We start from the raw sequence: 24,957 nt of genomic DNA, 5'->3' as shown, positions 1-24,957 counted from the left end.
AAGCTGTGGTTTGAACTTTGAAGGGCCGGCCCCGAGGAGATCGGGTCCAAGCTTTGGTTGGCGACCGTTTCTGGCAGGTGACCAGTGACCTGCAGGCTGGCCGGTCCGTACGCCCTCCCGTCCCGTGCAACCGCGTTTCCTCACTGCACTGACCGGGAGCAGCAGCAAGTGAACGCGCGTCACTGGCTCGTTCTCACTCACTTTCCACTTTCCAGGGATCTTGTGGGGGCTCTTCGCAGAGTTTCTCCGAGACGAAAAAGGATCGATGACGATCTCTGAATATAATCTATTCAGTGGTTACCTGGTGTTTGCACAAGCATTGGTGAAGAAGAAGAAAAAAGTTGGTTGTCTGTTTGAGGAGTTTATTTCTTTCTAGAGATTAGGTAGAGAAACAGATCATTAGTGGTGCCTACCTGGATGACTGACAGGAGAGGCTGGAGGGTACCGAGGCGAAGGATTCATGGCATGGGAGATGAAAGCATCACACAAGTTCGGTACAGTGCTTTTCGTCCTAGGACATGCGTAGCTTCAGTTCGGAGGGTGCGGTTCAACATCGTACTAGCTTCATAGGAGTTGGTTAACGTCTCACATCGTCTGCGATCAACACTTTCTTTGCGTTCCTACAGAAGTGCTGGTGTCCCAATCACAAAGATCTATTGTATCTACTTCCTCCGTTCCGAATTACAAGTCATTCCAAGAATTTTAGAGAGTCAAATCATCTTAAAGTTTGACCAAAATTATAGAGAGAAATATAAAAAATTTATGACATCAAATAGGTATACTATGAAAATATAACTAACAAAGAATCTAATGATACTTAATTGATGTTATTATTTTATTATATAAATTTGATCAAACTTGAAAAATTTTGACTCTCTAAGATTCTTAGAATGACTTATAATTTGGAACGAAGGGAGTAGTTGCTTTAGTTTTTCTATCTAGATGTATAGATTTTGTTTGGAACAGAGGAAATATTTCGAAACATATATAAGATTACTGTATCTGCTATGCTACGCTTTTTGCAGTAAAAAAAGATGTTTATATTTTTTTCCCAAGGGAAGCTAGATTATACTATATGCGGTACTTCCTTGGACCGTCTCTCGGCGGCGCGCATGACGCGGGGGGGGGGGGGGGGGGGGGGGGGGGGGGGGGGGGGGGGGGGGGCGCACGTGATGTGAAGGCGAGAAATTAACAAACAGGCAGCGGCATCTAGCACCGGCGGCAGCTCAGCAACGCCACACGCTGCTGGTTCCGGCTAGCTGGACTGGAGAGCCAGATGCATGGGTGGTTGTCCAGCTCAAAAACGGAACACAACCGACACGCACGCAGTCACAGTAAGCATTACATTTTGCATCCCTCACAACTTCAAGGACTCCGACGGATGCATCTGGAGAGCCTTGAGGCTATGTATGACGGATGCTGAACAACCGTAGTGATGTTGTAGCATCTTTTTTGCAGGTTCGGATGTAAATTGGAGTGAGCTCTTTAGGTTTGTGATTTGGGCGTGTTTTCCTTCCCCATATTTCTTGCTGGCTGTGTTCTTGGTGTAGGTTTTCGATTGTATGTGTGTTTTTTCAGTGTTTCTCTATTTTTAGTCCTTTGCGCTCTTGTATTGGTCAAACTCTGTTTGGCCGTATTAAGTTTGTGTCTGTAACTGCTTTTTTAATGAAAATCGTGCTAAGTCACGGTCACGAAAAAAATCCAATGCAAGTCGCAAGGCGTCGTGGGGGCGAAGAAAAGGTTTTTCGTCTATCGGTCCACTTGAGGGGTTTATTTCTTTTTTTAGGCATTTACAGAAACAGACTTACCTTGTTACTGGATGCAACTCATCAGAGAGGCTAGCTGCACAGGGTACCAGGTGAAGGACGGAGATCACGAGAAAGCACCAACAGAGTGCTTTTCGTTCTCGGATATCTATATACTAGGAATATTGGCGCCCGTAGAGTATGAGCGCCTGCATTTCGTTGAGCTCTTGTAGTGGCAAAACAATAAGGAGTTGAATAAATTTGGATTCACCAACTAAGGATAATATTCGTTAGAACATATTTAATAATTAAAATGTATATGCAGAAAAGTCAGTTATATACAATATGCTCTATTGAATATATCAGTACATGTATACAACTCAGCTATATAATACGATTGACTTGAACAGAAAATATAATTAAACTTTACAACACTCAGCTAGAGAGAGAGAAACAACAGTAGTGTTATCTCATCTTGACGAAGATACATGTACAATCAAAGGATGCTTTGTTGTCAAAGACCTTGTTCTCATGAGGTCCCAAAATACTGCAACGAAAAAGGAATTCCCGCCCAATAAATGATACTTTGTGAGTCACACAATTAGTATAAAACAGTCAGTAATATGGAAAAATATCTATCACTATAATTATGGTATCCTTTGCAAAGCAGCTCATATTATTAGGGGGCGGCATGTGCAGCACCATAAACAATCATAGAATTGTGTGTTGCAGCATGTTAATATTAATCTGCCTATAGATTAGCTGGCATGTAACTTTGCAATACTAATAACTCAAATCGAGTTGCAGCATCAAAAGTTGGCATAAATGGTTTTTGACACTCACCATGCATTTAACTTCTCATCATCGGGAAATTACATGATTTGGTGCCTGCATCACCAAGCCATAATTGACTTATCATCATCAGGAAATGAAATGATTTGGTGCCTGCATCACCAAGTCACAATTGATGTACTTGCAAAAGAGGATTTATTAGCAAAAGGGGAGGCCATCTGCATCTATTCTAACATAATTAAAAGTGGAGACTCAAGTAAAAACATGTGCTTACTACAAAGGTCGGAGATATAGAGCAAGGCTCTTAAAAACATAAAGGGAAAATGGTACACATCAATATCTCTGGAAATCAATAGGTTTTTACTAACAATCAAGAAATAAAGGCCAGGAAGGAATATCATGCATATTGAAGGATATCCTGACAACAAATCTCTCTAGCGGAGCATTCATCTTTGTCAAGAATAGAAGGCATAGGGAGTAATTCTTTTGCATTCATCCGTAACCTGGAAAATAGAGGAATCAAAATAAACATAGTAATAGCATAAAACAAAAGACATGAAGCGAAATAAGAATAAAATCTGTGGAACATAGTGATTGCATAATTCTTAGTTAGCTAAAATTACAAATGGGTAATCGATCATCAGCGAAGGTAATTACACATGTATTAGAATACCTTAGGAGTGCATAACATGGGTTGAGGGAAAACATGTTAGAGCTTCCATAAAAGAAATAGACACAAAGCAAGATGGATACACTTTTTTCTTTTATGTACAATTAAAAGGTCTGAAGGACACATAATAGTAAATTTTCAAGCCAATCTTTTCACATCAACCATATCACTCTTGCTTGCCAATTCATTTTCCTCATCACTAACAGTCTAACATTATATTATTTATGTTTGATTTCTTTCATAACAAAATAAGAAAACTCTCAGGCCCACAAGTACAAAAGGAAACAGAGCCCTACAATGCCATGACCTGTAATCAAAACTTATTAGTATTAGAAATTGACTAACATGAGAGCATGTTGAATCTACATATACCTAGCTAGCTCCAATTTTAGCACATCTTCAATCTTAATGCAAGGTGCTATATATATATATAGTTATATCAGTATGTTTCTACCGAAAAAAGGCTGATGTATCAATTTTCCATGTAACCCTATCAAGTTAGATATTCAGAATTTTCTCCTGCTATCCCACTAATACCACACACAATGACAAATTGTTCCACAACATTACCTTAAAACTTCAGACAAAGAAGACAATGTGGCAGATCGTTTCATTGTGTATTTAATTGATAAATATCCCCCCTGCAGGTATTAGACTGTTAGTAAATTTTCCCCTTCTCAAACATAGAAGAAACACTCTAGGGTTCGTCCAACATACAATAGCTTAAAGTGAAGACATAATCAAATATATTGTAATCTGTAAGTCAAAGAGGTTAGGGTACATGATATATAAATCTAATGTGGTGGAACAAATTGGGATTAGAGCAGCACAACAGAAATATCGCAACTCCTATAATGCCAAAAATACATTTTGTTTTAGCTCTAGATTTATCAGCAAGTAACTACAAAATTAAATGGCTAGTGCTTGTCCAGCTTATCGAATACCCAAGAAAAAAACTTAGTTGCAATCAACAGAGAGTAGTATACGTGTAGGAGTAGTGGTGATATGGACCTGTCACCTTTAGCCAACATCAATTGATGATGGCGGTGACCCATTCAAGGAAGACCAGGAGGGTGAGGTAGCGAGGTGATGCTAAATCTGCATTCAGAAGCGAAGCACCTCAATCAAAATGGATGTGAGGCCATCGTTGCAGGAGGATAAAGGGGAGAGGGGAGGACAGGTACACGGCTGCCCAAGGTTGCATAGGAAGGATCGGGAACAGAGCCAACAAAGAGGAACGGGCTTGGGTCGGAGGAGGCCAGCAACGGCGCTGCGACTGCGAGATGGAGGAGGCGAGCGACTGTGAGGTGGATGAGGCGACTGACCGCGAGATGGAGGAGGCGAACGACCGCGAGGCCAGGTACGATGAATCAGGCGGAGACAATATGGCCCGCGGTCAAGGAGGATGCGTATATCTTCCATGTTGACCTCCCTCCTGCTACGCGTAGTGGCAGCATTTGCCGCCGGCGACGAATCCGCCGCCGTTTTCTCCGCGCCGACGGCATGGAGCCTTCTTCACGGCCAACAGGGGAGGAGGGCCAAGGGATTGAATCGAAGGGCCGGCTCTGAGGAGGCCGACGACGGCGCTGTGGCTGCGAATGACCGCGAGGCGTGGGGCGACTAATCAGGCACAATCGATTTGGTCTGCGGACATGGGCGACACACAAGTCTCACGTGTGGGCCTCCCTTCTGCCGCGTGCAGCGGCGTAGGATGGACGCGAGTGGCCGGAGGCTGCCGCCTGGGGACTCTCCGTGCAATAACTATTTACTTTGAGCGATATGTGGCACAACAGGACTGGTAAGCAGCGGAGAGGCTCTCGCAGGCCTTCTTTTGGTTGGGCGATATAGAGTTATACATATATGTATAGGGCTTCTTTCAACATCTATCGTAGCTGTTTTCAACGCTGTTACTTCGTCTGTCATCAACGCTGTTTTCAATATTACTACACATAAAGCTGGTGTCCTAATCACAAAGATCGTATGTATATAGTATCTTTTTTTAAACATAAAAGATTATTGCATCTTAATCTTTTACGCTTTTTTCTCAGTGAAATGGAAAGATGTTTTATATTTTTTTTTTGAGATGGATGTTTTATATTATTCGTGGTACGTACTTGACGGTGGCAATGATGTGTTTAGATATGTGCATGCTCTGAACGAAACGGGCAGGCAGCGGCGGCTTGGCGGCATCTAGCACCGGCGGCAGCTCAGCTCAGCAACGACGCAACCCACTGGTGGTTCCGGCTAGCTGGAGCGCCAAGCCAGATTGGCGCTGGCAGGGTTGCGCTCTGATGATGTGGTCTGACACAACGGTCCCGACAACACGGCCGTGTCCTCCCCGGTAGCACGTGTGTGCAGCGCCAGCAGGGCGCCGCCGTGCGCGTACGCCGCCGCAGGTGAGGTGACCGCGCCGTGCCCTGCTCGCCCGCGCGCCGGCTTCCCGGAGGCTTCGCCGATCCAGAGCGGCACTGCCGGCTTCGTTTGTTGGTGGGCACGAGAGCGAGCACATGCGCAACGGCGTGCCCATCTAACTTATTATCTGATCGCGACCAGCCATGCATTTGGAGCTTATCACTGATCATCACCTTTAACAAACTTACATGGCGCGTCCTCTTCCTTCCACCGTTCGATCTTCTTTATTTGTATTGTATCCGATCAACCATTTTAAGCTCACGACTGATCACCACCTTTTGACAAATTAATGTCTCGCATTCGTATCCCTCCACCGTTCTATCCTCTATCTATGTCCAATTGACTATTTTGAGCTCAACCCCTCCTACCACCTTTGACAAGCTTATGTGTCGCATCCTCATCCTTCCACCATCCTATACTCTTATTTGTACTCCTTTGATCATTTTAAGGTCACCACCGATCACCATCTTTGAGAAGCTTATATCTCGCGTCTTCGTCCCTCCACCATCCTATATTTTTATTTGTCTTAGGAGGCTTTGTACCTCCAGATCCGCGACCTACTTTAGGTCCGCCGGGATGCTATACCTGGCTTCATCTGATGCGTGGAGGAGAGGAAGTTTGTGCGATAGCGAATGAGAAGGAAAATTTTAAGAGCACCTGTATTTTACCTGAATATGATATGTAGTATTTTTTTCCCCTTTGCTTTGGATGTGTAGTAAAGGTATGTCGAACTTGATTGTAGGGAGGGAAGAGGAACTAGCTAGCTTAGCTTGTTCATCAATTCTTCCATGGGGTCGCAAGATTAAACAAGAAGGGCGAAATTAAAGATTTGACTACCATGCTCATTGCACATCTGCGCGCGCGCCGTCCGATCTGCGCGAGTCTTCGGCCCCCGGCCGTTTGAAAGTCTCCTGCGTACGCGTGCGCCGCTTGATCCGGCTCGTTGCTCATCAATTCATTCAAAGGCTATTAAAAAAAAGTCAGCTCTGACTGGCTGTCCAGAGACATGCCTGTATGCCCATTTCTGCAGGGAGAAACTGCCATGTGTATGTGTCAACGACGCCGCAGCTCCTTGCTCGCCATTCAACGCCTGCAATGTGGGCGCGAACAATCCATCTCTCTGAATTAACGCATTGCTGCGTCGCAGCACTGCACGGATCGATCATCGATGCGCAGTCTTCGTTGACCTTCCCAGATCGAGCACGCCAGGCACGCGTGACGATGGCAACGCCATTGCCACTTTGCCGCCTACTGCTGGTGCAGTGACCACCGAAAATAAGCAACATATTAGTGTGTGGTAGTACTCCCTCTGTTCTTTTTTATATGATACTATTGACTTTTTTCTTCAACTTTGACCAACATTATTTAATTAATCAATTAATTAAATGAAGTGGAATGAGTACCTTTACATCTATTATTGTAGAAGGGATAGAATTGGTATGATGGATGGATTGTATTAGCTTGAGGCCTCGACCGGTATATATAAGAGTACAAGACTTGGGGTGCAAGGCAACCCCACCGGATATGTATGGCAGTCCGGATACAATATCTAAATTACCAAATATACTCTAACATCCCCCCGCAGTCACAGCGGGAGCACTGCAGACGGTGAGACTGGAGGAGAAGCCGAAGGTAGGAACCGACGGACTGACATCCCCCCGTAGTTATAGCGTCGACGCAATGCGGATGCTGCGACTGGAGAGAACCGGCGAGAAACTCATGCGGATGGTAGCCCTTTGTGCCGATGTCGAAGAAGCCGAACTGGAGCAAGTAGCCGTGGTCGAGGAAGTTGTGCGTAGGGTAGCCGTGGTCGATGGTGAGCTGTCGAGGTCGCCGATGGTAAGGAGCCGCACAGGAAGCCGCGGGCGCACTAGGAAGCGCCATGGTGGAGGCGTAACGGAGACGACGCTGGAGACGAAGACGACGACGCGTCGAGGCAGTCGAAGAGAGTGGATGCCGCAGTCGACGCAGACACGCCATCGAGCGACACATCCCCGGGTTTGCCAGACCCGTGAATGCATCGGGGACGATTGCACGCACTGGTGTTGCCAAGACCGGACGTGCGAGGGAGAGTGCACCACCAAGACGCCGTTGTCTGAGGGACCAGCAGAGAAGGCCTCCACGACGGTCGCAGGCGCAGAAGAACGGCGAGGAAGAAGATGCCGATGTAGCCCGCAGTTGCTGGAGTAAACGAAGGGGTAGAAGTGAACGGCGACGATGGTGACGAGGTGGTGCTGGACGAAGCGACGAGGTAACCCCGGACGATCTGGCGCAAGGCCTGATGATCCGGAGGACGCGGCGGCGGAGCTCAAAGAAGGCGACGAAGAACTCGAGAACAGCTCGGTGAAGACCATGTGCGCGCAAGGCGCGCACTGACGTAGTCGTAGACGATGTCGAAGATGCGGTCGAAGTGGCCGGCGTGGACGAAGTCGAGGACGTAGTCGGCGGTGGTGAAGATGCAACGACGAGGAACACCACAGACTATACCACTGCTGCCCGAAGAGGCGAAGCAGCGACCACCCTCCATACTCGGGGAAGAGGCGCGCAATACGATGATGGACGTCACGGGAGCCAGGTGGATCGCGCATGTCGGCTGATCAGACCAAGTATGCGCGAGGCGAGACGACGATGGGCGAAGTTGGTGGAGACGTCCCGATCGGTGGAGGCTACGACGAGCCGGCGAAGATCGACGTGCGGACGAGGCGACGAGGTGGGCGGCACAGATGGGCGTCCCCTAGGGCACCGTCCATGTCGCTATGCCGCACAGTCGAAGGCGAAGAAGAGGCCGGTGAAGTCGATGCTGATGTCGAAGTAGAGGCGTGCGGTCGACGGGCGGTGGGCGACTCAATCTCGAGCAGTGCTCGAGTAAAAAACAAAGGAATTACCAAAAAAACAAATCAGCAGTAGCTCGTGTAGCACCTCTGGGTGCGCGTAGCGCAATCCTCTCAATCTCCTCTTTTTCCTTCTCTCCCGTCACGGTCAACGACCGCATCTGAAGCGGAAGAAACAGAGTGAGAGAGAGGCACGGCGGACGGCGATGAGGGAGGCGGGCGGCCGGCTCCCTGCGGCGGCGCTGGAGGTCCTGCGCCGGGCGGCTCCCTGCCGGGAGGGGCCGCGGAGGGGCGGTTGAAGCCGGGCGGCTCCCTTCCTTGCGGCTGCTGGAGCCCGCGCGGTGAAGGGGCGGCGCCGTCATGCATGCCGCCGGCGACGAGGTCGACGCGCTGTGTCGTGCCCCTGCTGCCACCACGGCAGCACGGGGTAGGGCACGGATGCCGGAGGAGACTGCGGCTGCCACCACGGCAGCGCAGATCGGGGTCGTCGACGACAGCTTTCATGGCGGCGGTGACGTGGTACGTCACGATCTGCTGCTGCTAGACACGAGGATGGCGGCGGATTAACTCGATCTGCCGCGATGGAGGGCGCTGCCCCCGGCGGAGGTCATGGGGGACCTCCCCAGGGGCACGCTAGGAGGTCGTCGAGGGGGCGCCCTGGATGGGAGCCGTGGGGGACGGCCGGCGGCGCGCAGGAGGCAGGAGGGGCGCCGGCGGCGCTAGGGTTAGGGCAGCGGAAGATAGCCTAGGATCTCAAACCCTAATCTCGTGATATAATGTAGAAGAGATAGAATTGGTATGATGGATGGATTGTATTAGCTTGAGGCCTCGACCGGTATATATAAGAGTACAAGACTTGGGGTGCAAGGCAACCCCACCGGATATGTATGGCAGTCCGGATACAATATCTAAATTATCAAATATACTCTAACAATTATCAAGAGTAATCTGAATCTAACTTAAAGATTTGGCTATTTGCATAAATATTTGTTGAAAAGATGAATAGTCAACCGAAAAAAAATCAATGGTGTCATATATTTAAGAACGGAGGGAGTAGGTGTAAAGCCGACACCAGTGGATATAATTAAGCACTTTTTACTGGTAATTAACTCTATGATGCAACGATCAAAGTCAACCATACACGCACACACACACTAGGTAGCTGGCCTTATGCTTATTATATCACATCCATCATCTTTGCCTATAATAACTTGTTACTTTTATTTTTTTAGTACAACTCCGACACTCACAACACCAAAAAAGTATGAAAGCCAGCAACGAGTGCGTGAAGATCCATAATCATCGATCGCTGATCGGTGTTGTGTGTGGGGTGTTTTAAAGAAGAGATCCAAGGGAAATGAAGAGAGAAACCAGCGGCATTTCGTGATGCGGCGGCTTACGATGACAGCGAAGCTATAAGGTAGAGATGACGATGACCTGAGGGCACCACGGACATACAAATGGTTGGTCGTTAACTTGTGCTCCAAAACGTTGCCGCGCCAGAGTGGTAACCGTCTCGTCTGTGCATCACAAAATGTCGCCGGTTGGTCGGATGTGTCGTGCAACAAGGCGATCGACGACGTCCAAAGGAAGGCATGCAACAAGGAGGGAGACGTGGTTGTGGGCGTTGCTAGCTAGCTTAGCTTGTTGAGTTGAGTTGAGTTGATCGAGCACCACCACCAGACCAACAACTTGCCATCTTCAAGTGCGGAAAGGTGCATGCATGGCAGCATCTGCTATCAACTTGAATGAACCGGCTGAAACGTACGTTGTTTGACTCACGGCCATGGAAGAGGTCATCCAAGCAACTCGAATTTTATTTTCTTGGGATGTGTTGTGATTTGTAGTTGATTGTAGTAGACATTGAGAGTTGAGAGAGCAATGCTATTTATTTGCAAAATCAATTGATATGGGAATGGAGAGTACTTTTCTAGCTATACCCTCGTCACCTCATGCATGGAATCCGAGAAGAGGTCTTCATCCATTGTGGAGATCTGCGCTGCAACCGGAAGGGAAACCCTTTTGTAAAGTGGAACCCTCGTCGCCAATCGAAGCTGCTGCTTCAAATTAAACCTGTGGGATCGGATCGAGCTGTTGTCACCCACGCAGATATGAGTATGATGATCGAGCTCGCCTGCGCGCACATGGCAGATAGACTAGCACAGCTCAGCTCAGAATTCAGTGGGACTCCCGGTAATGAAACAGTGCGGTAGTGGTAACGGTAACAGATCGACCCTACTTTCTACCGGCCTTGCACTGTGGTTGTGGCTCTAGAAAGAACACTTGCTTGGTTTTACTTTTCATAGTCATGAAACAGTGGGGGAGAGAGAGAGAGAGAGAGAGAGAGAGAGAGAGAGAGAGAGAGAGAGAGAGAGAGCAGGGTTGGGTCTCGTCAACATCGGTTGATTCAATGGCCTTGACTGCTTCACCCACCCGGCCCGGCGGTTGGAGCCGTTCAACACGACGCCAGCCTCGCTCGCTCAAACCGTTTTCATTCGATGATCTGAACCACGCACGGACCGGAACCGGAGACCCAGCCCATCAGCCTGACCGTGCCCGAGACCCCTCTCTCTCTCTCTCCCCCCCCGACGCCTATATATGCGCACACATCTCACTCCTTCAGCTACCCGCCTACCAGCAGCCAAGGTCCAAGAACAGACAGCGCGGCTGAATCGTCAGGCACTGCAACTGCAATAGGAAGCGACAAGTGTGCGCGAGCTCGTCGGGGACACACGCCTGCGCTCGATCGCCATGGAGGGGCTTCGTCTCCAGTCGCTAGGCGGCGCCGCGCTGCTCCCGGCCCCGCGCCGCGGGGGTGACCGGCTGCGCGCCCGGGCGAGCGTGCGCGGCGGCGTCCGGCAGCTGGCGGTCAGCATCGACGACCTGAGGCTCGCCCAGGACGCGGTCGTCGCTGATGGCCACGCCGTGAACGGGCGCGCGCAGGCTGGCGCCGCCGCCGCCGTCGTCCCGCAGGAGGACAGGGCGGCCGGGAAGCTCCGCGCGGTGGCGGACGCGGCGGCGGACCGCGCCGAGATGCACGACATCATCGGGCGCCAGCGGGACAACTGGAACCACCTGCTGCTCCACTCCACCAACTCCCTCACGCTCGCGGCCTCCGCCATGGCCGCGCTCGCGCCCGCCGCGCCGAGCGCGGTCGCGCTCAGGGCCTCGGCGGGGGCGCTCTTTGCCGCCGCGGCGGTCACCATGGCCGCCGCCAACAAGATCCAGCCGTCGCAGCTCGCCGAGGAGCAGCGCAACGCCACGCGCCTCTGGAGGCAGCTGGAGCGCGACGTCCGGTACCGGGCGGCGGCGGCGGCGGTCGTCACCGACGCCGACGTGCAGGAGGCCATGGATCGGGTGCTCGCGCTCGACGCGGCGTACCCGCTGCCGCTGCTCCCTGGCATGCTGGAGAAGTTCCCCAAGACGCTCGAGCCGGCGCGGTGGTGGCCGAAACGGCAGGTGAAGATCAAGCCGGCGGCTCAGCCCAAGGCCATCAACGGCGCCCGGCGGAGCGCCACCGCCGGCAACGGCTGGACGCAAGACCTGGAGGACGAGATGCGCGGCATCGTGCGGGTGCTCCGTGCCAAGGACGAGCACGAGTACGTGACGGCCGGCAAGCTGGTGCTCACCCTGAACCGTGGCCTCGCCGTGGCTGGGCCAGCGCTCGCTGGGACGGCCGCCGTCGCCGCGGCCTTCGCCGGCGCCGGCGAGGCCGGCTCCTGGGGCTCCGGCGCGGCCGTCCTCTGCGGCGCGCTGGCGGCGGCGGTGAACACGGTGGAGCACGGCGTCCAGTTGGGCATGCTGTTCGAGCTGTGCCGCAACGTCGCCGGGTTCTACCGCAAGGTCCAGGAGGACATAGAGGCGTGCCTGGACGAGGCCGACGTCGACCGGAGGGAGAACGGCGAGGTGTTCGAGACCAAGGTGGCGCTGCTGCTCGGCCGGAGCACGTCGGACCTCAGGCAGTTCAGGGAGATGGCGTCGCCGTCGTTCAAGGACGAGGACATCAAGGACTTCGCAGGGAAACTGTTTTAGATTACTCTGACAAGATCTAGCTGTATTAGTAAACAGTGTTCATATCTACTGTGTATAGATCGTGTTTTGTAGATGTAAACGATGACAAAATTCATTGGTTATTTACTTATTTACAACAACATAGAGCAAAGTTTTAGCCTATCGGTGTTATAATAATTCATCACTTGACACATGTCTCTGAATATTTGTAAAATTACCCACTAAATCATCCTAGATGGTAGTATAAAAACGCGAACTGAAGTTACTCAGCACAATCTACTATGCTTGAGCAATCCATCATAGCATCTAAAAGCAAACATATAACAAGATATGAATATTTATTTTTCTAAAAAAAGATGTGAAAATTTAAGGGTTACTTTGCGGTTGTAGACATATAGTTTGCCATGTACTTATGAGATGAGGACATGATTAATACAGTATACTATATGAGAAGAGGTCATGATTAGACCATCCTAATTATGAACCCTATCCACTTATTTGTTTTGGGTATATATAGAATTGGTTGATCAAATCATGATCTACAATCCGGAGATGTTCATATGCATTGTATAGGGGTTTTATGTCATTTAATGGTGACAAATTTATTGGTCAATGCACCATCCATTCCAAAATGTTGTTCATTTATTTTAGTTTTAGTTTTAACCAAATATCTTTAACTTTGATCAAGTTATAGAAAATATATTAACATTATTCATAATATCAAATAAATATTTTTACGATGGATTAATAACTAATTGATGTTATATATAAAGATGTTGGTGTATTTTTTTTCTATAAATTGTTTCAAAGTTTGACAACGTTCGTGTATTTTTCTATAAATCGGATCAATGTTAGATAAGTTTAAATAAGGATAAAACTAAAACGACCAACTTTTTTGAATGCATAGAACAAAGCTTGAACCCATGGTTTCATTGTTTTTAGAACTAATTCATCTCACTGAATATCTGCAAATTTATAATGGCGTTATAACACACAATATGGAATTGCAAATCTATGATGGACCAAACCACACTGCATATATATTCATAGATGTTATTGAAAATGAAACCCCAAGATGTGCATATTTAGTAGATGTTACTGAAAATGAAACCCCAAGATGTGCATATTTAAGCCATGATAAGTTGCAAACCGTTTTCATCCTAAACATATCCAACTTGGGAGTAGAGTCAAACCAAATTGCTATTAATTGCTTGTCAGTCTTAGTGGAGTTTCATGAGAGTTTCATGGGCATTAAAATTTGCTGATGCGGCAGGATATTTATAAAAGGAGATAGAAGAGAGAGTTTCATGGGATGTGAGAGGAGTTTCACACTCATGAAATTCATCCGGTTCGGTTACTAAGTTTTTGCTCTTGGTAACTGTGCAATGAAACTATGCATTGAGACAGTCTTTAAAAGACGAGTGACCCAAACTATTGGTGGCATGGAAGGGAAGGAACTCTCTCCTTATACGCACAGCTGTACATGATTAATAATATGAGAGAACATGAATGGACAAGCCTAATCACGAATTAATTGTGTCCACTAGTTTGGTAGTATGTGTATAGGTAGTATGTGTATAGAATGGTTGATGCAATAATCATTTACCCCTAACAAGTATAAATGCGGCATAAAAAACAAGCACTACAGTGACATTGCCACACCAAAATCATGCAATATTTGCCATAGACTCGTATTGTCATATACATATATATGGTGGGCCCATCAATTTAAGATATACAAGGTAAACTTTCATATCAGACACCCGAATTCAGATGTGAATTGCATATTTATTGAGTGGATAACCATAAAAAATACTATCTTGCAAATCATTGATTGGAAAGAAAAGGAAAATAATGTTACTATCATCCTAGAGATCTATGCAACCATGCTGAAGAAGTCAAAGTATATATACAAAGGACAAATCCTTCATGTAAATAGATGGATCATCATGTTCTCCTAGTAGATACAAAAATAGATGAAGATTGTACACATCTGCTATAATCAAACACATCTTTGTACCTAACACCTGTTTCTTATGCCATCTCATACCAAATACAGTTCCATGATCTGAGGGTTTTAGTCAAATTGCTCTTTGATTTTTTTTATACACTCAAGTTTTGTTTGTTAGACCAAAGACCCAGCCAATTCTCTGGTCACCAAACGCATAACAAAGAGTGGGCTTGGTCCGTTAGACCATGGCCAGTTCTAGCATGGAAAATGTGCCACAGATTTCGTTTCAAAAAAAAACTATGTCGCACAGATTTACATGTCCCAGCAACTCTTTTTTTTCACGCGGCATTAATTAATTCTGTTTCGACCTCTTGCAAAACCCTAGTTTTTTTTCGAGAAAGGGATCAGATTTCATTAAAATAGAACTCTTTTTACAACTGAAACCTCAACATAAAATAAAATACATTGAAGCATGCCACTAGGTCTCTATCCTTCATCTTTCTTGCATCCGGCGAAGCCCATAGCTTCATAAAACTCCATCGCCATCGAACTTCACCAAATCCGGCCACGAGAATCGCAATTTCCACCAACAGAAGACTCCACAATTGTGGAGACCGCAAAAGAGGCGCAAAATGCTCAACCACTGTAGGGAGTAAAGGGTGCCGAAAACACATCGGCCATATATTCTGAAGGTTGAACCGATCATAAAATCCGACAGCACTATTAGCTATCACCAAAAGCGGCCGGAAGGACAAATCTGCCACCGCCGGTGTTAACACCAGCGGCCAGAAAGATGATTCCACTGAAGGGGAAAATTGATCCAATCTCTCCTCAATGAGGACTAGGCCCTAGTTTAAGTTGGGGATGTACTGATGGTGGCCATACTCTCAGACAGTTTATCAAAAAATCCAAATTTTAAACGCTCCAGAATCATTCACTTCTTTTATGGTGGCATCATTTTTATTTCTTCCTTTCAGTGGAATTAGCGTGACATATGAAACAAATGCAGCCCAATTGAGTTCCCACTGATGGGCCTTTAAGTCAGTGTATGGGCCAAAAGAAATCAGTTCCATCTTTGAAATCGTCCATCCAGCTTGTTACCATGGCACAGACCGACTGGTTTTTCAACCGGACAGCCCAGCAAGCATATACATGTTTCCCTCAAAAAAAAACAAGCATATACATGAGCAAGGCGCCTCTGCTGCTCACCCAGCATCTGTGGTATCTTTTGATTCTTTTTCTAATGGTAGCAACAAAAGATCAGCAATGTTGCTTAACCTCGAAACAAGAAATCTTATTTTCCATGTCCAGGTTGCCGGAACACGTACAGTTGACGGTCCTTGGATGAAGGATTGGAGAAAAGGACGTGCGTGGTGCTGGCCAAAATGTAATGTCAATATGTATATGTTTATTTTTTTTAAAAAAACTTGTACCTTTAGCTGATTGATTTTTCTCTACTGCAAGGCTGTTTGAAAAGTTCTACCTGAGCTGGTTGTGTTGGTTTCCCAATTAGTGCCTAGAAGTGGCACTGTTTTCCACTTTGACCGCTAATTAAGATAATTAAATAAAAGCAATTTATAAAACCAACTCCAGAATACCTGCGCTAGGAACCCTAACGTATCTAATAAGACCTTTAACCGCATGATTAGAGGATAGTTACTGTAGCATCACTATAGCAAATCATGTATTAATTACCATTATTAAATTCATTGCGAAAAGTTATATCCATCCGTGAAGAAATTTTGCAAATAGATTTTATTTAGCCCATCATGTAGGAAAGATTCCCCATTCTAGAATCTCTGGAAGGGGGAACCAAACGGGGCCTGAATGGCCAACTCACTGCCCTGGTCTTTCAGGTTCCAATACCAAATGTCTGTGTTGTGGACTGTGGACATGCTCTTTCACGTCATATGATGATGTGAAAGCAGCCATCGGGCCTCATTTAGTTGTGCCCGTAAAGTTTTTGAAATAGAATCTTTGCACATTTGAAGTATTAAATATAGACTAATCACAAAACTAATTACAGACTCGTCTGTAAACTACGAGACAAATTTATTAAAACTAATTAATCTATCATTAGTATATGTGTACTGCAGTAATTTAGTGTCTATTAATAGCCTAATTAGGCTCATTAGATTCGTTTCGTAATTTACAAGCAAATTCAGATTCAATACTCTATGCATGTAAGATTATCTTTCGATGCGATAGTTTTGAAATTTTGAATTTTGCAGCTAAACAAGACCCAGGTATGCTACAACTCTCATTTGTTCACTGCATGCTACTTCTGCTCGATCCCTTGTTGTTAAAGGACTTGCATTGTCAACACTCTTCGATGGTGTAGCGCCCCAGACTCTGCAACAAATCTTACACTTCATCTCTTTGCTTCAGGGAGGCATCAAAGGGCGCTCTGAAAGGTATTCTAGGGTACACACCGATGCGGACGTTGTTTTCCAATGACTTTGTTGGAGATCCCAGGTGATTATTACTTGAATAATCCAGGCACATAACCTAATGAAGGTGGTTAAAATTGCCTCTGTTTTCTTATATCGATAGGTCAAACATCTTTGACGCCGGGGCTGGTGTCGGACTGAGCTCACTACGGCGAAGGGCGTCGTTTTCCGTGTGTTTCTTGTTTGCCGTGTGCCCGATAAAATGCACACGGCAAAGTTTATTGCACACGGCTACTTAGCGGTTTCCGGTAGTGGCTCTTCCTTCGTGAAGCTTGTGTGTCATGGTACGACAACGAGTGGGCCTACCGGTGAGAGAGACCTTGCCGCTACTTTTCGCATTGTTTGTTGAAGGTTAAATCTGCAACTGGCCTCGAGTTTCCTGTGCTTTCTCGCTCTGCTTTGATCCAGCCATTGACGAAGCCAGCCCATAAAATGACCTAGGACGGAGGCGCCCGCGATGGCGGCCGGCGGCGGCTGCGCGCGCCGCGCGGGATGTGCCGGTGGCTGGCGGGTGCCGAGGGCCGAGGCCGCGAGGGCTGAGGCGGTGGAGGCAGGCTACAGGCGCGCACGGCGGTGGGCGGTGCCGAGCGCGCGGGATCTGCCGGCGGCCGGTGCGGCCGACGGGTGCCGATTACCGAGGGCCCAAGGCAGTGGAGGGGGGGGGGGGGGCTGCACGCTGGGGCGGACCTCGGACGAGCTCACGCAACGCGGGGGCAGGACAGCGGGTAGATGGCATCTGCGCCTTTCTGGAAGAGGAAGAAGACCGCGTGGAGCTGAGCAGAGCCTGGAGGTGGGCCCCAGGTTGCAGCCCACGAGGCCAGGCGGCCCACGAGGCCCATGCTCGCTCCCAATCTCAGTCTCGCCGACGCCGGAGTCGTTCTCGCGTCCGAGGGTGCCGCCGCACTGCCATTCGCCCTCGTCTGAGTTGAGCGGACTGCGGATATAATGTGGAGCTTGCCCAATAGGACCTAGGGCGGCTGCCTTAACTCACCCTAGTGGTGGCTCCGCCTTTGGATCAAGCAACTAGATTCCAGACCTGTTCGTCCACATGGCTCTTATCAGCATCATGCACTGATGCGTCCAAATTCCTCATTCCACCAGCAGCCTAGTGATGAAGGCTGCTGTTTCCATGGCCGTTCTCCCATTGCGTGTGTGATAGAGAGAGTTTTCCTTTTGTGTTGTCTGGAATAACATGTGATGTGAACAATTTAGATTTAGGTAAAGGAAGAAGTCCATTTTTGACCATCCAACTTTTGTCTCAGTTTGATTTTGGCCATCGAACTCCAAAATTCCTCATACGAGAAGACTTAAATGTGATACAAACATCAGTCCCAGGAGGCTGATGATACATTTATTATATCAGATGATTCATTACCGTACAACTCTACGCGGTAGTGAGCAGAGGAGTGCCACTATCGCGAGGATTACAACCCACACCCACACAACGATATTAATTATAAAAGAGGGTCATCAGAGTCTTGCGCCATGCGGAATCTCCTGTGGGTGACCCAAATCCACAGGCAAGGCTGGGTGCAGGACGGTACCCTACTCAACGTCCTCTGGAACGAAGTCTGGGTCTTTCTCTATAAAAATTAAGAATGGGGTGAGTACAAACGTACTCAGCAAGTCCAACTACACCCATGGAGGGGGTATAAACATAATATAATGCACAGGGTAAATCAAGGATAAGGCTAGGGTTTGATTTGCGGAAAGCAATATTTTATGCAGGGGGTCATTTGAAAGAAAGCATTTTCCAAAACCAGTTTTCTTGTACCGAGTAACACGAGGGGTTGATCCACACATGATCCCAGTTTTAGACTGCTACCGGACTCCTCATCGCCGTAGCACACGGCACAACTGCCGGACACATTCCCAAAACAACTCATGCCAACCCATCCCAGAATAAACAATAGTTATGTGACCACACCGTAACTCGCCCAGTACCGTGGGCACGGCTATTCGAATAGATTCTTAACTCTGCAGAGGTGTGTAACTTTACCCACAAGCGGGGTACCGCAACTCGATCACCTTAGTGTCGGTGCAGATCCCAACAAAGCCATTACCCACCTTAGCTAGACCTGACTAGCCATCACGGGATGCACCAAGGGGTTATTGACCTATCACAGAGGTTGTAACCGGGGCATAAGTCACACAGAGCTAATCCCTTCTCCTTGATCACCCGTTGCTCTCAGCTCTCCTGATGGCTATCAGACTAACTAGTGGGGTTTATGCTAAGCCGTTGCCCATTCAACGGTCGAGTGGTTTGCACGATAGTGGAGTTAGGTGAGATGACACACCAACTCGGTCCTTAGTTGAAAGTGATCTAGGCCCCTAAGTGGGTTTTGGTGTTAATGACAAAACACATGTGCATTTAATTGTGTAATTGAGCGTGTGTGCAGGTGGTGAGTTTGTATAGGTGAATCAAGTGACGATGTACGACCCCTCAAAAAGGAAATGAAAAAGCGGAGTTCAAAGGATACTCATGGAATTAGATTTTATATTTGAATTTTTGAGTATAGGAACGCTGTACTATCAAGAGGGACTTGATTCAAGGGCTTTGATTTGAAACTAGTGCTCAAGAGAACCTAGACAAACACTTGTGAGCCACAAAACAACTCAAAGGAGCAAAAACCGGAGTTTTTCCCCTGCCATACCCGGATACTCCGGGTATAGGGCCGGATACTCCGGATCCCGTTGCCCGGAGTTTCCGGGATCTGTTCAAAGTCTGAAAACCTAGGGTTGCCCGGAGTCTCCGGGCATATACCCGGAGTCTCCGGGTACCCCTTCGCCCAACGGCTCTTTTGAGGCTGAAGAGTATATATACCCCCCTCCTACCCCTTCAGCCTCTTCGACTTGCCACTTTGACGAGCTGAACTCAAACCTAAGCCAAAAAGAGCTCTCTCACTCTCCTTTCTCCATTCTTGAGTGATTCCCTTGAGGGATTTGAGTGAGAAGCAAGCAAGAGCAAGGATTAGTGCTAGTGAGCCTCATTTCCATCTCTTGAGCACTTGGTTTTGGTCAAACCCGCGGATTCAAGTTTGTTACTCTTGGAGCCTTGTGCTCCTAGACGGCTAGGCGTGCTTGTGATTGCTCAACCAAGATTGTGAGCTGCACAAGAAGTTTGTAATCTCCATTCCTCCCCGAGGAATCCATAGTAAGTAACCTTGGGCTTGAGAGGTGATCTCTCCCTTGGAAGAGGAGCATAGGGGTTCTTGAGCACCGTCTCTCGAATCCTTCCTCAACGGAGACGTAGCACCTTCGGGTGTGAACTTTGGGAAACAAATCCTTGTCTCCTTCGTGTTAGTTTACTTGATTTCATTGCCCTTTGCTTGTGAGACTTTATTTCTAGGGTTTGAGCTCGATCTACTCACTCACGAGTTTCTAGTGAACTTTGTTTGTTGGATATCAATCTTAAGGAACCCCTGATACTCATTCTCTAGCTCGATCTACTTTTCTTACAGAGTTTCTTGCAGTTTCGTTTCAGGTCGTTCAAACTGTCGGGTACCACGATTAGGGACACCCTAATCGGGGTACTGAGATCACTTTAAAAACGCAAAACACCTGTTAAAGCAACTGGGCCCACAAAGGCCCACGGCCTGCTTCCCATTCGGAAGAAAGGAAAGGACTCAAAGAAGCCCAGCATGCGGCCCATTCACATTCCCCTCGAACCCGCGGAACGATCTCTGCCTCGCTCGAGGGTCCCTCTCGGGTCCGCTGGGCAATCTCCGCCTCGCTCGAGGGTAGCGGATCTACCCTCGAGCAGGTGGCTCATCTCCGCCTCGCTCGAGGCCACCCCTCGGCACAAGGGACAAACAACCCCGCCGCCCAACCGCTCGCCGTACAAAGGCATTAAAAGCCAGCTACTCCGCCATGGCTCAAAGGACGGGCGGCGTCAGGCTGCCACTCCCACAGTAGATATGACCGGGGTCCCATCCGCTGACTCCGGTCACCATTCCGCCATCCCGGATGCTGTAGCAGCACCTTAGGACCTGCAACGCGGGACAAGATGGGCTCGGCACTGCTCCCGTTACTGTTCTGCCGACACCGACCATCCGGACTCGCCTCCCACTGGGGAAGGGGTCCGGCGACGTCACGTGTCCTTCCAGGAGGGCCGCCCAGTACAAAATGGACAGAGTCCTGGACTTTCCCCTTTAGGGGTCCGGGACTTCCACGTGTCCCCCGGACCTTCTAGTGTGCACGCCCGCACTCCGACCAGGGGGTCCGGGGCCGTCGCATGCCACCACTACCGCTGGTGTGTCCAGGACCCTAATCCGTAGGGCCCACTGAATGCCACCGCACCATATATAGAGGACCATGCACCAGCAACGACCACGCCGACTGCAGGGACTGACTCGGCGACTGGCGCAATCTTCACAGGACGAAGGACGATATCCAGGACGACTGCGACGCACGCCGCCTTCCCACAGTGTACTTCCTACAGTGTCCGACCACTGTACCCCGCAATTCAGGGGGAAACGACGACTTCCGCGCCCCTACACTCGTGTACGCCGCCCCCTCCTTGTGACTATAAAAGGAGGAGGCGGACTCCCTTTGAGCCCTCTCTAGACTCTGGCTGGACCTTCTTTAGTTTCTCTTTTCCAAGAGGACATTCAGGGATTACTGAGCATTCATCTTAACCGACTCCACTCCTAGCAGAGACTTGGGAGCTTCCCTCCCTCTCTCGCCTTGCTTGTACCCCCTACTACAAGCACTCCGGGTGCAAGATAATACAGTGCCCTCGCACACCCCCTTTGCTAGACGTACGGCCCCGCGGCCGGAACCAGGATAAACCGTGCGTTACTGTGATTGCCTCTTGCATCATCATCTGGGACGAGGAAACACACAGCATTTACTAGTTGGGATCCAGGCCCCCAGGTCGGGACACCGACAGTTGGCGCGCCAGGTAGGGGGGGCTGCGTAACATTCTCTCTCTTTTTCCCATTTGATCTCCAGGGATGGCAAGCAGATCCAACCCGCACCCTATGGGTGTTTCGGATCCGCTCCCAGCGGGACGCGTGATCTCATTCGGGAGTCTCGAGTTCAGAGCAACCGACAACGGTTACCTCATGCAGCTCCTCTCCCCCGGACGCAACCCCATCGCTTCTACTTCACCAGCCCGGCGCGACGGGCGCTCGGGTCAGCGTTCGCGACAAGCACGCGTGGAGTGGCATCATGCGGCACGCCACAGCTCCCCCGCATGGGTCGAAGCTGGCATGTCGCAACTCAGCATCACAACCAACGGGGCCGCCGCTTCGTCGTCACGTGCCTCGGTGTCATCTGTGCCGGCATCGTCTTCTGTGGCGGCACCAGTGCTCCCTAGGGGGGGGTTCGACCTCGCCATCACCCTTCCCTTTCGGGATGCGCAACGCTGCCGCCCGCGCCTCGTCAACCAGCGCTAACTTCATCGAGCGTGAGGATCTGCCGGGTCATCATCTTCTGTCGATCCGCAGCCTCATCGCGTCGTCTCCTGACGAATCCTACCCCGAGACGGCGAGCTCGATCGCCGACGACGTCAACTTCTTCATGAATAACTTCACGGCCGAGGAGGCCGAGGACTACTCCGGGGTTCGCGACCCCGATGCCCTTCGCTTGTTCCAGCTGGCGACGGCTTACTGCCTCACCTGCTCTGAAGGCTCCAGCGAGGTGGATTTCGATCCTTCCCGGGAGTGCTTCATGGCGGACCTTGCGGACGAGCAAAACGACAACGCCCCGAGCAACGACAGGGACGGCGGGGCAGACGCGCAAGCAAACCGACCGGTGGTTCCGTCTGCAGCCCCTTCCTCATCAAGCTCGGCGGCGCGACAGGCTCAACTGGCGTAGCTCAACGAGCTTCAAGCCAAGCTCGACGAGCAGCATCAACAAACCCAGGAGCTACGCGCCGCACTCGAGCAGCAGCGTACGACGCGTGGTGCACACGCCCAGGCGGCGGGACGTGTTGCCCGGGAGCGCATCCTGGCCGACGATAACGTTGACAAATCTCCGGAACTGCAAACGGCTGGTGAAAAACTCATCACTGCGGCCTATCTACTTAAAGCTATGCCCGAGCCATCGACGCCTTCAGGCCGCAACCTGTGCCGCGAGGCACAGGAGCTCATCGAGCAAGCTGCCGTGCAGCAGGCCGAGAGTTCTGCGTCTCGTATGCACTCGAAGGCCCCAGAGCAGCGTGATGGGACTGCGCACCAGGACCGCGAGGTTTTTGTGCACACACCCCCAGCAGGGAAGGGCAAGGCAGCCGTAGCGCCCGATGCGAAGGCGCCCTCGGTGCACGAGCTCATCGGGAGAGTTCCCGTAAGGGAGCGAATCCGCGACACTCGTGGGCACGCTGGCGACGGCGACGCCCGCAACATCATCGACGGCAGGAGGTACACCCCTCGACGGGGTGGACGCTTCGACCCCGAGCACGACAAGGGTGAGTCCCCGGAACCTCCGGGCACCCGGGTATTCAGCCGGGAGATTCAAACTGCATCTTTTCCCCCGCGCTTTCGACAACCCAACACCCTCATCAAGTACTCGGGCGAGACTGATCCTGCAGTCTGGCTCAACGACTACCGCCTAGCGTGTCAGCTAGTCGGCGCGACAGAGGACGCGGTCATCATCCGCAACCTTCCTCTTCATCTTGCTGACGCCACACGAACGTGGCTCGAGCACCTGCCTGCGGATCAGATCCACAACTGGGCCGACTTGATCCACATCTTCGTGGGCAATTTCCAAGGCACGTACGTGCGCCCTGGGAACTCCTGGGATCTCAAAGGGTGTCGCCAGAAGCCCCACAAGTCCCTGCATGACTACGTGCGACGTTTCTCCAAGCAGTGCACCGAGCTCCCTAGCGTCACCCACGTCGAGGTCATCAACGTTTTCGTCGAGGGTACGACGTGCAGGAACCTGGTGCACGAGCTTGCGAGAAGCCGACCCGTCAACACTAATGAGTTGTTCGACGCCGCCACCAACTACACCGCCGGCGAGGAGGCTGTTGGTGCCATCTTCGACGACAAATCGAGCAAGCGCAAGGACGGTGCGCCCGCGGAGGGCAGCAACGCCAAGCCCAACGCCCCCGCCAAGAAACAAAAGTGGGGGAGGAAGGGAAAGAAGCCGGTCCCACCGAACCAGCGTGGGTCGGGGCAGGCAGAGGACTCCGAGGAGGCCTTCGCCGCCGCCCCAGACCGCAAAGGACCTCGAGGTCCCCCTCGAGGTGGTGGTGGCCAATTCGACGACTTGCTCATGAAGCCGTGCCCTTACCACAAGGGCCCGGTCAATCATACCCTTGAGCAGTGCGAAATGCTCAAGAAATACTACAACCGCGTCGCGCATCGCGACGAAGACAAGAAGAAGGATGCTGGCGATAAAGGTGGAGATGACGAGTTCCCCCCAGTGGAGAACGCCTTCTTCATCTTTGGAGGAGCAACGACAAATATGACTTCTCGGCAGCGCAAGCGTGAGCGCCGCGAAGTCTTTTCCGTCACCCAAGCCATGCCATCCTACCTCAACTGGTCGAAGGATACCATCACCTTTGGCCGCGAGGACCACCCCGATTACGTCCCGCATCCGGGATGGTATCCGCTCATTGTCGACCCCATCATCGGCAACACCCGCTTCTCCAATGTGCTCATGGACGGAGGCAGCAGCCTCAGCATCATGTACGTCCCCCACCTTGGAGCTCATGGGGATTGGACTGGACAAGCTTCGCCCCAGCAAGTCGCCATTCCACGGCAACGCACCGGGGAAGCGAGTCCAACCCCTCGGCCAGATCGATCTGCCTGTGTGCTTCGGCACAGCTGCCAACTTCCGCAAGGAGGTACTCACTTTCGAGGTGGTGGGGTTTCGAGGATCCTACCATGCCATCCTAGGTCGTCCTTGCTACGCCAAGTTCATGGCCGTACCCAACTACACCTACCTCAAGCTCAAAATGCCGGGTCCAAAGGGCGTCATCACCATCGGCTCTTCGTTCGAGCACGCCTATGAGTGCGACATTGAGTGCGTTGAGCGTGCGGAAGCTCAAGCAGAGGACGAGGCCCTCATAGCCACCCTCGACAAAATGGCAAGCGAGGCCTTGGACTCCACGCACCGACACGCCGGGAGCTTCGAACCAGCCGAGGGT

At 50.2% G+C, this 24,957-nt stretch overlaps 1 protein-coding gene and 1 long non-coding RNA gene across 5 annotated transcripts; one reads left to right on the top strand and one right to left on the bottom strand.

Annotated features, from left to right (window-relative positions):
• Positions 1-2,031: 2,031 nt before the first annotated feature.
• On the bottom strand, positions 2,032-4,942 carry LOC120655144. Of its 4 annotated transcripts, none has more exons than XR_005667342.1 (4): positions 4,219-4,932; positions 3,778-3,848; positions 2,589-3,040; positions 2,032-2,292 (listed from the first exon to the last, which is right to left on the bottom strand). It is a non-coding gene; the product is annotated as an uncharacterized LOC120655144 (long non-coding RNA). The 4 variants fall into 4 exon arrangements; XR_005667340.1 differs by having other exon boundaries at positions 4,226-4,931; XR_005667341.1 differs by having other exon boundaries at positions 2,589-3,848; positions 4,219-4,942.
• Positions 4,943-11,201: 6,259 nt separating this feature from the next.
• Positions 11,202-12,482, top strand: LOC120653300 (probable F-box protein At4g22030). The gene has a single exon (XM_039931067.1). It carries the CDS (start codon positions 11,202-11,204, stop codon positions 12,480-12,482), a length of 1,281 nt encoding a protein of 426 aa, XP_039787001.1.
• Positions 12,483-24,957: the final 12,475 nt, after the last annotated feature.

The sequence above is a fragment of the Panicum virgatum genome, chromosome 1N (genome assembly GCF_016808335.1).
Source record: "Panicum virgatum strain AP13 chromosome 1N, P.virgatum_v5, whole genome shotgun sequence".
NCBI classification, from domain to species: Eukaryota; Viridiplantae; Streptophyta; class Magnoliopsida; order Poales; family Poaceae; genus Panicum; species Panicum virgatum.
Note: the sequence above shows the minus strand (reverse complement) of the source record. Positions and strands in the feature narration are given on the sequence as shown.

Excerpts from the sequence above, each read along its gene's own strand:
- LOC120653300 (XM_039931067.1), top strand. The coding sequence starts at position 11,202 with ATGGAGGGGCTTCGTCTCCAGTCGCTAGGCGGCGCCGCGCTGCTCCCG.